Source organism: Necator americanus, chromosome V, assembly GCF_031761385.1.
Source record: "Necator americanus strain Aroian chromosome V, whole genome shotgun sequence".
NCBI lineage: Eukaryota > Metazoa > Nematoda > Chromadorea > Rhabditida > Ancylostomatidae > Necator > Necator americanus.
In genome coordinates this window covers 4,607,244-4,619,947 of record NC_087375.1, presented here as the reverse complement: position 1 = coordinate 4,619,947, position 12,704 = coordinate 4,607,244, and the positions used below count along the sequence as shown (strand labels likewise).

The 12,704-nt window shown below is 38.9% G+C and overlaps 1 protein-coding gene across 1 annotated transcript; it reads left to right on the top strand.

The window, feature by feature from the left end:
* Positions 1-6,007: 6,007 nt before the first annotated feature.
* On the top strand, positions 6,008-9,269 carry RB195_012908 (uncharacterized protein; the record flags this gene model as incomplete). Its single annotated transcript, XM_064202500.1, has 5 exons — positions 6,008-6,095; positions 6,745-6,933; positions 8,818-8,931; positions 9,006-9,092; positions 9,190-9,269. The coding sequence occupies 5 exons, from the start codon at positions 6,008-6,010 to the stop codon at positions 9,267-9,269; spliced, it is 558 nt and encodes a 185-aa protein (XP_064058381.1).
* Positions 9,270-12,704: the final 3,435 nt, after the last annotated feature.

Below are 12,704 nucleotides of genomic sequence, written 5' to 3'. Positions count from 1 at the left end.
CTTCAACGCAAATGAGGCACATATGAATAGCAAAGAGGAATGCTCCTGTATTAGGCGGGAACTCGTCGACTATTTAAGGGTGCTATTTGGTTGTACTGTTCACCTCACCACGGGTGTCCAGCTGCGGCAGCAAAGTGCTCCGTTTCCAGTGTACGATTTACATTCACATTTAAAGTACAACAGTAGAAATTCTAGGATTTTCTATGACTTAGGATTTTCTTTGTTGAGCGGAGAATACGTTTGATCGCTTAAATCACGTTCGATTTCACCCTTTCAGGAGACGTCGCCGAAACGTTATTCAATAAAGGATTATAATAACATCGTGTCTGGCTCAACCTAAGAGAACAAATACTGAATCATCATCATGCTGAGCATTATTGAAAGTCGTGCATGGAGAACACATATAAATTCTTAGGCTCTCCAAGATCCTAGCAATATCCTACCTTTACCTTTCTCTTCCACCATAACGTAGTAGGATTTTCTTCGAAAAAGACGAATCTTTCAAGGAGACCGAGAAAAATCTCTGGCTAGCATCCATTTCATTATTTTTTATTTTCTTAATATGAGCGGTAGTGGAGTTGCCGTCAAGTAACAAAGAAGTTCGCTCTACAACAACCGTATTCCATACATTGAGGCCTCCATGTCTACCTTCCATTAATAGATTGTACTGTTTTCTTTGTCACTATGTTCTACTTTCGAAAAAAACTTTGAAATAAAGGTGATTAAGCATATGTATTATTTAGCAAATTACCTGGGTCGGAATCGTTCACGAAACCAATAACTGCTCGCTGTATTCTTTTTTCTCTTCGTCTTTTAAGTTAGTGTATTTGTTTTGTATTTGCCCCCGTCATCCGCTTTTTGGCATGTCAATGAACGTAATAAGTGAGTAATAAACAAATAAATACGTCCGCTTGAGCTCAGCTGACCACGAAGCTGTCATAGAGTAACTCCCGGCTGAGATTTCTGCGAGACTGCCTTCTCCAGAACCTGAAAGGATGAGATCGAAAATGATTTGTTCGGACAAACGTCTTAGCTGAGCGCCGAAAAAAGATCTAATACCTATTTTTGGATCTTATAATGAGATCTGACAAAAACACTGACTTGATCATCGGCTGGCTCCCGGAAGTCATTCTGTAGGCCAACACTCGTACTAAAAACTCAACGATTACGCATTGGAGTGAAACGAGTTGGCGCATCCCAAGTGGATTCATACGCCAGTGACTTTATCCTTTTTTTAATAGTGAGATGTAGAAGTGCAAGGCGTACGCTGGGATAAGGAAGCACGAGGGATATGGGGAGGATTTTCCTGGCGCTGCCAATTACCCGTGGTCAAGTGACTAGCGCAATCAAACATTGTCATCAAACGCAATTGTCTCAGTGTCTTAGTCCTATAATGCTCTCTAAACTGATTAGAAAATTCATTTTTATGTACTAACTACTCTATTTATTACTTATCAATTATTACTTATTGCTTATTATTTATGCGCTGATTTGTTTGATTTAGTATTAATTATTAAACTTGATTTCTCTCCAAAAAATTCCCAAAATATTCATCCAGCTAATTATGCAAAGTTCTATACCTTATAAACTTTCCAAATTCAAAGTAAGCGAATTACTTGATCTATTTATCCGTATTCTCTATTTTTCTCTCTTCTCATTCTCTTTCTTCTTTTACATACATTTTGTGAAATTTCATTATGTTTGATCTAAAAGAATTTTTTTTTATTAGGGAAGAGAACTCCAATGCATTTAAAAAAACAGGAAAAACCATAATGTAGTAAGTAATCTAGTAAACAAATAGATTTTTCTTTTTTAACATAGTACATAGAGTCAAAAAAAATCCAAGCAGCTGCAACAACTCTTGGGCTTTTAAACAGTGTTCGGGTGGAGCAAGGAGGTGAGAGGAGGTTAGGGCTGTCCAGTGAAGATTTTTTGAAGGATGAGGGAGAATGTGATTCTTTTCGAGACACAATAAATGCACCAATGTAAGTAAAAACTTCCAAAATAGTTTAGAGTTCTTAGCGTTGCCTCACATCATCCTGGTTGATAAAAGGAAGAAATCTCACCGATTTTCGTTCAATGTACACGATAACCAGGCATTAAAGAATTACCAAATAAAAAGTACTGATACTGTCGAATAAAAGGACATTCAATTCACCTGGATATCCAGTTTGTGTTCTCAGCCGAATGCCGTTCTTTCGACGTCGAAACTTGTCCAAGCAATACGCAAATCATACAAATCACTAAAAAAAAACCGCCCTTTCAGCATTCTCGGAACATATCTTCAGGATTCTATGGCTTATAAATGAGTCAGACACTATACATTTGAGCTAATCTCCGTTATTTCAATAATGTTTACAACCGGATCCCTACTTCAAGGATTTGTTTCTAGTTTTTTAGATCGTTTATCCATCATCACAGCAGGTCCTTAGTTCGAACTTCAAGACAACAGCATGTAGGGGGATACATACACATGATCCTCTTAAGAGACCGTATATTTAAGTTCTTTCCTCATGAGACCAACCTTCTCTAAATGCTGTGATTTTGTCTTGAGAAACCAGCTTTCCTATGACTCATTATTTTTTCTCCACACATTTTCCAGATCTGTTCTCACCTCAATCGGTCGACTCACCATGACGACATATAAACTTTTGCCTCACAAACATCTCAGTCATGGGCTTTCTTTGTGCGTGACCGGTTTTTCCGAATCCGATGAATTCCTTCAGGAAATTGCGCAGGTGGACACCACCAAACAGACCCAATGTTCGAGCACAAAAACAAATGAATGATAGCGGTGCTGAATGAGGAAAAATAAGAGAATGGAAGGATCCTCCGGAGGATTGCATTGATAATATCCATGACATGATTCGTCTTTTTTTTTAACCTAAAACCCACTGGAACCGATTGGAGAAACTGAAAGGGAATTCAGTCGAGTTGTGAAATCTCCACTATATTTTTTGTTTTGCTGTTAACCGAGAAAACTTCATAAGGTTACGTCACATTCATAAATCCGACAATATTAAGTTGTAATCGTGGAAAAGCGAGTCTTTTTTCTTTACCCCCCCCCCCCCCCCTAAAAAGATAAGAACTTGAGAAGGTATTAATGTAATCGTTCTCTTGTTTTTGTCCTCATGTGACTGGCAGCTACCTCTAGCACGTCTCTCCAGAAATTGGTTTCTTCCGAGAACGTTGGTAGAGATTTGTGCTTGACCAAGGTTGTATAATCAAAATTCTACTATAGAATGAATTTTTAAGAGTTTAGGAGTGGGAATCTAATAGATATCTGTTTTGCCTCTACTTTTAAACGGTAGGGATGGAAAAATCCAGTGTGACTGAGATAAATAAGAAGAATTAACTCCGGATCCTCTCCAGTAAAGACGGGTGAATATGAATAAGGTAGGATGGAAGAGCTATCTATTTATAGCTTCAATAAGGCTGGAAGAGGGATCACATATAGGTGGATATGGTGGACATAAGTCAAGGAGTTCACAACACAGGACCAGCTGGTGTTATCCGTTTGATACAAAGCCTATGTTTTCACTTTTTTTGAAAAAAATTGGAATAGTTTTAGGTCATGCTAATAGTAGTCCAATTCAGCAAAATAATAGAAAGTAGATTAGTATATAGCTAAATATTAGGGAAGCAGCTTAGAATATAGTAGCTACTTCCGTTTCGCCTCTACCCTTAGACGGAAGGAGCAGAATACAGAATAGGAAGTAGAGAATAAGTAGGAATAATAAGTGCTATTCACTTCCGAGGCTATTCAGTAGGGAAGAGTGAACATAATGTGAAATTGATATAAAGTCTGCTATCTATAGCCAGCTAAGGCGCCAAAAAACGATCAAAATATGAGTAAGTGTTAGGTCAAGGGGATCATAAAAACAGACTGGATACAAGCGTATTAGTAAATGTTTTAAATCTACATTAAACTTTTTTAAAACACTTTCAGCGCATATCCAATCATTCTATGACACCAGCTCATGAAATCGGTTTTTAGTGCCGTAAATTTTTTCATTTCTCCGTCATGTTCCAAGCAGTTATTCGTGATACTAGTGTTAGACCGGAATATTTTTTTTTACTCCAGAGTTTGATAGTGAATCCATAGATTTACATTTAGCTCCGTTCGTATTCAACATATCCAACAATAGAATTAAAAGGATGAAGATAAAGGATAAAGTCACAGGCGTATCAATCCACTTAGGATGTGCCAACGTCAGATAAATCCTGGATCTAGAAGAGCTTCAAGGCTCGATAGTAAAGCATAAACAGGTTTTTCTTTAGCTCCGGCCCAAAAGATTTTTAATTTTGAGTTTCTACAGTTGCATACTGTAATTTCAGTCATTCATCCCTGTGGAAATCCTTAAGATGTAGATTCAATGGAATATCGAGAGATTTCAATGACGCACTCAATTCCTTTCACAAAAGAAAAATTGATCAGCCTAGTTGATTTTTTGAAAGAATCCGTCGGCGCATCCGTTAGCATAGCACGGATGAGTGGCGAGCATATTTATTGGAGAGCATCGCTGGAAATGGGAGAGATTTTTTCTTGTCATATCAACGGAACATCAAAGAAACTAAAGAACTAAAGAATCCGATGTTTACATTTGTGAGTTACACCACGATCACGATTCTTTGGAGCACGTGCTTTTGTAAACATTAGCATTCTACTACTATTACTACAAATGTTTCTTCTGATGAGTAAGTTTCGGAAAATAGACTCGACGAAATCGTTTTACTAACGATTCGTGATTTCTCGATTTGAGCTCTTGGATTTCCTTTGATTTTCGCTTTTTCTCTAACCAATCGTGCTTTGCAGCATGTATATGGGACTTATTTTACTACAATTACGTCTAACCAAAGACATACCGCACTTTTTCTGAGCAAATAAACCAAAAATTTATCAAAATAATGCTAATTTGAATAAATAAGTATTGCTGTAGTACTGTAGTAACTAATGTAAAATGAACAAAAGTAAATAAACTTTGTTCTTACAGAGTTTCAGGGAACCACAACCGATTGACGGGTCTATCATCAATTGATATTTGGTTGAAAATGTTCGCAATTTGCTGCACCATAACCGTAGCCATGAAAAGAATTTTTATTCCGGGCATCTCGCCTCTGGACCTTGACTGTGTCGAAATGTCGTTCGGAACAGATAATCCTCTCAAAAGCTATTTCCACGCTGACCATTGGATTCCGCCCTAAAGGCTAGATCACTTGCTGAGTGAGTTATTTTGGTCCGCAGGCGGAGCATCACGATAAACGTCGACATGGTCAGAATAGCTTCAACCACTCGGGAGGTGGTTGGGCTCTCTGGAGTTTAATCGTTCATTTTTCTCTTTTTTCTTGTAGAATGAGAACCTAGGCTCTAACTGGGCTCGCAGCCTACTCTTTCCATTGTTGGATTTATGGAATATATCTTTTTTTGAAGTCTATGGTGTTTTTTCATAGGTTTGTGCACCTTCGTCGTTGTGAGGATACTCTTACCGTTATTACCCGCTTCCTAGGTCTCTACCAAATAATCCGCGCTTTCTCGTAGACACTTCCTGGTATGCTACGTACAGACGTATGCCGTAGAATCGACTCAGCAAACAAATCTCGTAATAATTCAAATCCCATCTTTGCTCCGTCCTATTTGGAGTGTTCTGCGGAACGTATGTAGACTTTCATGTAAGATCATCATAGCTTAGTAGGAGACGAGACACGAAAGCGATGAGATAGTACGCGTTAAGGAGGAGCTTGAACGTCGGACGCGTGCTGCACGGTAAGCTAGCCAAACATAGCACTGTCCACTCAATCACTCCTCTCATCTAGGCCGCACCCCCCTTTGAGTACACACTTTAATGAGCAAGTGAAAATCAGTAAGCATCACGTCTTCTCGTTGTTTCTTAGTTTCACAAACTTACAATGAACCTTAATTCATTCTCCACCTATTCGTTTTCTTCGCTACTCTGCGTACAATCCTTCCCGAATATTCGAAAATTCATTTCATCTGATTTCAGGAGCCATGAGGCGATTGGCGTACTCCTTAGCGTTGCTGTTGCCAATTACTGTCTACTTCGTATTTGCTGAAGTATCAGAAGAAGCTGTAGAAGGTATGAAATACACCAAATGTACCAATATACTAACTAATAGAACATTTTCACTTCAAAAAATAAAATCAATAACTACTGATTACTGTAGTTTTCCGAACGGTGAAATTTTTCGTTGTTACAGTAACCTAACAACTTACTTGCGCCATTTCAACTCTGCTAAAAGCGTTTAAAAAAATCACAAATAGGTTGGACAAATTTACAATTTCTTACTTTTATCACAACTTCCCAATAAACTTCGTTCTTTTGACTGCAGGATACGGTTCTAGTCGGGTTTTCAAATTTTTTACTCCCGTTGCAAATTAATTCCGATTTATAAATGATAAGTAAGCTTTAATTTTTCAGCTTAGATCGATTATGATAGTGAAAAAATACTACAAACAAAAATATATACAAAAAAATATGTTTAGGAGATTTGTAAACCCTGCCACCAATGATACTTTGACTTTTCCTGAAACCGTTCATAGTAAGCACTGAAGATTTAGTCGTAGTTCTGTATTCCCGCGGGCTCTCCGTCTCTTTTCCTCTTTTTTCGCCTTCTGGCTTTTTTTCCACTTATTTTCTCTTGTGTTCGTTTCACCTGATCCATATCAAGATTTTTACATTTAAAAAGTTCTTCTTTTTCTTCTTCTTCTTAAACTTCCAAATTCAGATTTAAAACTTCACGATGATGCTTTTCAACACGACCACAATATGACCGTATCGCGTACAAAACGTCAATTCCGATGTCCGGCGAACTGCTTCTCCTCCTGCACCAACAACTACCAATGTCAAGCAATGCCAGCTCCATCCGTATGCGTACAAGGATGTTGTTGTCCGGCGAACAACGTGAACCTTGAGAGTGAGATTTTCACTTTATAAGGATCTCTCCAATTTCACTTTAGTGCATTTCGATCAATTAGTTCTTAATGAATGTTTTGCGCTTAATTTCTTTAACATGCGCGGGTGTGGCGCAGTCGGTAAGGGGTCCGTTGTAGCTACACGGTCGAGGGTTCGAAACCGTTCTAGTGCAAGCCAAGCCTTTCATCACTCTGGGGTCGATAAATTGGTACCAGACTTATCTGGGAGGATAAAAACACTGACTTGATCATCGACTGGCCCCCACAAGTCATTGAATGGACCAACACGCGTTCCAAAAACCTCAACGATTACGAATTCCAGTAAAACGCGTTGGCGCATCCCAAGTGGATCAATACGCCAGTGACTTTATGCTTTTTTTTCTTCAAGATAAGCTGATAATGGGCTAGCCGGGTTACTTCGTTAATTCTTCTCCGCGCTCTCTCTCTCTCTTTCTCTGAACACGGTAGTTCGGGCTCGCTTTGCTGGCTAGCTCTATTTACGTTAACAACGAGAGGAGCCGTTGAGATGTTTGCTTGTGCTAAGCACCGGCGCACGAGCGAAGAGCCTGACCGCTCCTCACATGAAACAACGCTGGTGCTCAACAAAACAACTGTAGCGCAGCTGTGAAATTCCCCGGGCACCATCCGTAAATAAAAGGGAAAAATTGAAAAATATTCTTATATAGATAGCCTATAATGTATGTAGAATTTTAGAAATACTGTTACTTTGGAAGGATAAAGAGTAAAGTGTCTGGCGTTATTCAATCCGCTTGGGATGCACTACCACGTTCACTTCAATTCAGAATCGTATGGGGTTTACGAACGTGTATCTGGCCTATACACTGACTTGCGGGGCTAGCCGATGTGTCAAGTCAGTGTTTTTATCCCCTCCCAGACAAGTCTGGTACCAATTTAGTCTGGACCCCGGAAAGATGAAGGGCTTGGCGAGCACTAGGGAGGATTTGAACCTCCGACGCGAAGAAGGAAGCGGAACCTCTATCCGCCACACTACATCCGCCCTTTTCACATCGAGGATAGTGATCAGTATTCATCAGACTTATGTCTCCCAAATTTACCTAGATAGGTACTAACTAACTCTGGTACTAACTTATCGACCCCGGCGGATGAAAGCTTGGTGAGCACTACGGGAGATTCGAACTTCCGGTCTATCGTGCCGACAACGGAACCTCTTTCTGACTGCGCTACACAGTCGCCCATACTGTTACTTTAATATACCAAATTAAATATAAAGATTCTAAAATATTCAGGAAAGGACATGCAAAAGGTTTTCACGTGCTTTTCACCTGTTCGGCGTAAACTAAGACATTGTTTATGAAGTGTAGCCATTGACTCTCGAGTTCATACATGGGCTTTTTTCCTAGCTTTTGCCCATAATATTGTTAGAGCAGCTGGTGATCTACTGATCAAAGTGATTGATCCTTATGTTGAGCCCAAACTTTGCAGTTTGATATCACTGATATCATCAATTTGGATGATTATTGAATTGAATAGTTTGTACAGTTCTCCAGGTAAAGTCCCTGAAGTTCACACTACCAAAGAACTCTAATAGATTTCACCCTTTAAGAAATTAATGATATTTAAATAATCGACTAAAATCGAGATGAAAGTGACTTCCAAAGAGAAATTTTCAAGTAGAGGGAAGAAAGTTCTTTCTCAAAAAGATATCAATTCTTTTGGGGGGTCGACCTATTTCATGACATTTTCCTTGAACATCTTTCCTACCCTTTCATTCTCTTTGATGATTCCAGTACGAAGTGTTGAGAGCTTGATTCCCTCATTTCAAAAAAAAAAAGGAAAAGTGAATTTGATGGTTGCTACTATCTAAGCAGAGATATTTATCACGTTTGAAGAGAAAGACATTTCAGCTGCTTGCTCTGGAGGGCCGGCTGTAGCTGCTTGCCTTGGAGGACTTTGCGGGCAAGGATTTTTCTGCACTGTGAACAATTTTTGTTGCCGTTGCCAATCAGGCAATTCGACAGGTATTTTACAGCTTTTTCTCAACAATGACTCATTGTTTTATACCAGATTTTCAACGAAAGATCTTAATTTTTAGGTCCTTGTGTAAACCAACAATGCCCTGTCGGTTATATCTGTAATACGAACAATTTCTGTTGCCCAATTGGATCAGGAGGAGTTCTGGGTTAGTTGCGTTTAAGGTTTATCAGAGAAAGGGTTCCTCGATTGACACGAATTCGTTCGTTAGTTAGTAATAATTTGATAAAATTTGGATTTTTTAGGGCCTTGCGTCAATGGACAGTGTCCTTCGGGCTACACTTGTGGTGCTGGGAACTTATGCTACCTGACATCTGGAAAATAGCCAGCTGTTACAACGTTTGCGACATGTTATAGCTATCTCGAATTTTTTTTCAGTCTTTCTTGTTGATTTCTTCATTACGAATTAAGTTATATAGTGTCTATAAATATAATAAAACATTGAGAAATGGTCACGCATGATTCGCGTGGTCAGCGTGTTTTGTTCGTTAGGAGTGGCGAGGAGTTCCCTGAGGAAGAATTCTTGTTTCACATTTCTTCATTTGCCATAGATTCCGCTCGGACTATGTACATTTGTGATGATTTGTTGTACGCACCATCGTTGTGAATGTATTAAATATTACAAATTAACTATTTCTTTGGGATTTCAAGTTTTTATGTGATCGTATTTGTCTGGATGATCATAAAAATAGGATGGTGTATGATATAATTCGAAACATTTTTATTCAAACACTTCAGTTCACACAGCAGCTTCAACACTTCTATTGCAAGGTTCTTCATACATGAATTAAGGTATGCCTTCAGACAATTTTTCCCCAATCAAACACGAGGGAAGAGGGAAGGAGTTGGTACGGAAAAGGAATAAAATGAGATGATTACAGATGCTAGGTGAACTTCCTCGTGATTTCTTCTTAAATCTCCACCTTTACTCATATCTGGTACCTTAGCAAATGCTATCATTCGCACTGAAACAAATCAAGAAGGCCATAGCTTTCAGTGAAAAGTCACTCAATCAAGTCATTTAAAGGCAGCATACCACGAATCTGACGTGGTGAGAGAATCCTCAGGAAAAGCTGGAGAGGAAGTTGCAGATTGCGAGAGCAGGGGTGGTTCTGCTCATCCCTTCCTCAATGGCGTGGAAACCGCTTTAGTTCCTACGAGAAACGTTAGAATGCTCCCCTATGTATACGTTCTGGACCCCTCAAGAACCTATTCGTTGGTTTCAATTGAATAGGCAGTAGGGGAGAACTCACTGGCTTTCGACCGCTGTGCACCTGGATGCGGCGCGTGTACGAGAGTAGAGCGTTGCAACTGAAATCGTCGCGAAAAACGGAGTCTTTCACTGCGTTTCTTTACTGCGATAAGAGAGAAATAAGCGGAACCACCCCTAGTCGCGCAATCTACAACCCCATCTCCAGCTTGTCCAGCGGTTTCCTTCACTACGTCAGATTCGTGTTATGCTGACTTTAAGATGGAGCCTAGAAATGGAAACAAGAAATAAAGTTCCCATGTTTATTAAAAAGGTCTGGGTTTTCCATCAAATTTTCGAAATCATTCTCGACAGGAATTATTTTCCAGCCCTGTGACTATAGAGATTTATGACCTAGTGTCACGGACCTCCCTCGCAACAGGGATCACGTCCGGTCAGTCGCAAACTACGTGGTGCGTCCCTGGGTGGCGGATATCGGGCTCACCGCGGACCAAAAACGACCTTGCGCCTGCGTGAGCCGCAGGAGAATTCAGAAGTCGCTCCTTCTGCCGTGCCAAAAATCTTTTGAGAACCGCTGGTCTGGCGAAAACCTGTAATCAAGTGAAAGTGGACAGCGACAAAATTCGGCTTGGAGTCGCTTCCAACAGATAAGGTCCATTCTATCATCCGACAAAATACGGCGTCCTCTCACAAAACGTATGGGACTACGGGCCTGCAAATCTCCCATCGGTTTTAAATTTATTGGCATGACACAGTAGTGGGAAGGAGTTTCGAGACTCCAGGAGAATTCCTGGAGCAGCAACGGCAGGAATTACGGGGTGGCAAAAGCCATTTAGGCTGCCGAAATGGAAAAGGACTAGGATGACAATTTTTGCATACAACTACGTACTGTTGCATCGGAAGTGGATATTGAGGATCTGATCGTGAAAACCAGGAAAATTAATTGCGACATCATCGGTGTGACCGAGACGAGATGACGCTACTCACTAAACGCTGTACATAACTTAAAAGATGAACTGTTTTTAGGAAAAGTTGATAGAGAATAGAGTAGTTGATGTAATAGGTGTTTCCGTTAAAATGAGTGCGGCACTTATCACCGACTTTTTAACCGATAAACAGCTGACAATCCTAATCAGTTGTTTATTACATGCAAATCAATACCACCTTGGATTATCTTCGTCGCTTACACTTCAACATCACGTTGTTACGATGTGACGAACGTGAAACTTTCTATGGGCCTAAAGAGGTGTTACGGAGAAGAGCATACTTCTAAGTGAAGAAAGGAATCTGGAGTTCGATACTGCGCCAACGATCGAAGAACAGAGAAGCTTCCATAAATGTTAAGGAAAGTAAAATCAGCTGAGACGAACAATTGAAATTTCAACGAGAATTCTTGGACGGGAGCTGTGAGGCACTGGAGATCACGCGCTATCAAATGCACACGATTGATCGAAGATCGTAAACGCGATGTGAAACTTGTTTATAAAGCCCTAGTGTCAATCAAGTTTTCATTGATCTGGAATCGATAAATTGGAACTACTATTATCTGGATTGAAAATTGAAATACTGGCATTAAATAGCACGTCATTTTAAGGCTAAACACGTGTTTATACCTACCTCAAACAGTTATGAACACTGAACGTCGAACGCGTAGGCGCATTCACATAGGGAGTGAACAAAGGTGAGATGAGTGATGTACCGTTTTTATCAATAATAATAATAATAATAATAATAATAATAATAATAATAATAATAATAATAATAATAATAATAATAATAATAATAATAAAATAATAACAGTCCATTAACATTGGAAAACTACACTATGCATGATTTTTCTCCTGATAAAAGTATGTTATCGCTGAGGAAATAGTTATTGAAGGTCATTTTACACATTAACATCTAAATGATATAGCAAATGTATAAGAGGACACCAGAAATACATTCACACTTAAAATAATCTCAAAATAATAAAGCTATTTGCATAGCTTTCATCGTTTCGGCGTCATCGCCATCGTCAGAGCCTGGAAAAAAATGTAAAATAAAGATAGATCAATATCAATTTTAACTACAATTTAAGGAAATCGATGAAATCTGTGTATTCACTACGCCAATATTCTCAAAGGCACTCAAACGTTGAAGCTGAATAATAATAACAATTATTTTAAAATAATATAATAGAAAAATAAAATAAAATTTTAAAAAAGACGAATAAATAAATAAAAATAAGATAAATACAGGTAAATTTAACAATGAACTTTGATATAATAAAAATATAATAGTTACTTTTGCTTTAAAACTGAAAAATGTGAGCGAATTTGTTATCTTGTGATGTCTCAGTCCTAACATAGGGTTTTATTGATTGACCAGATTTCAACGCTCCACAAAAAAATAAAAAATCTCTCTATTGACTGGATTTCAACGCTCCACAAAAAAATAAAAAAATCTCTCTATCTAAAATCTAAAAAGGAATAAAACTTTTTTTTATATTGTTATTGCCGGGCACTGTATTGTACTAGTGACTGCGATGGTTTGACGTCCCCCTCGTCC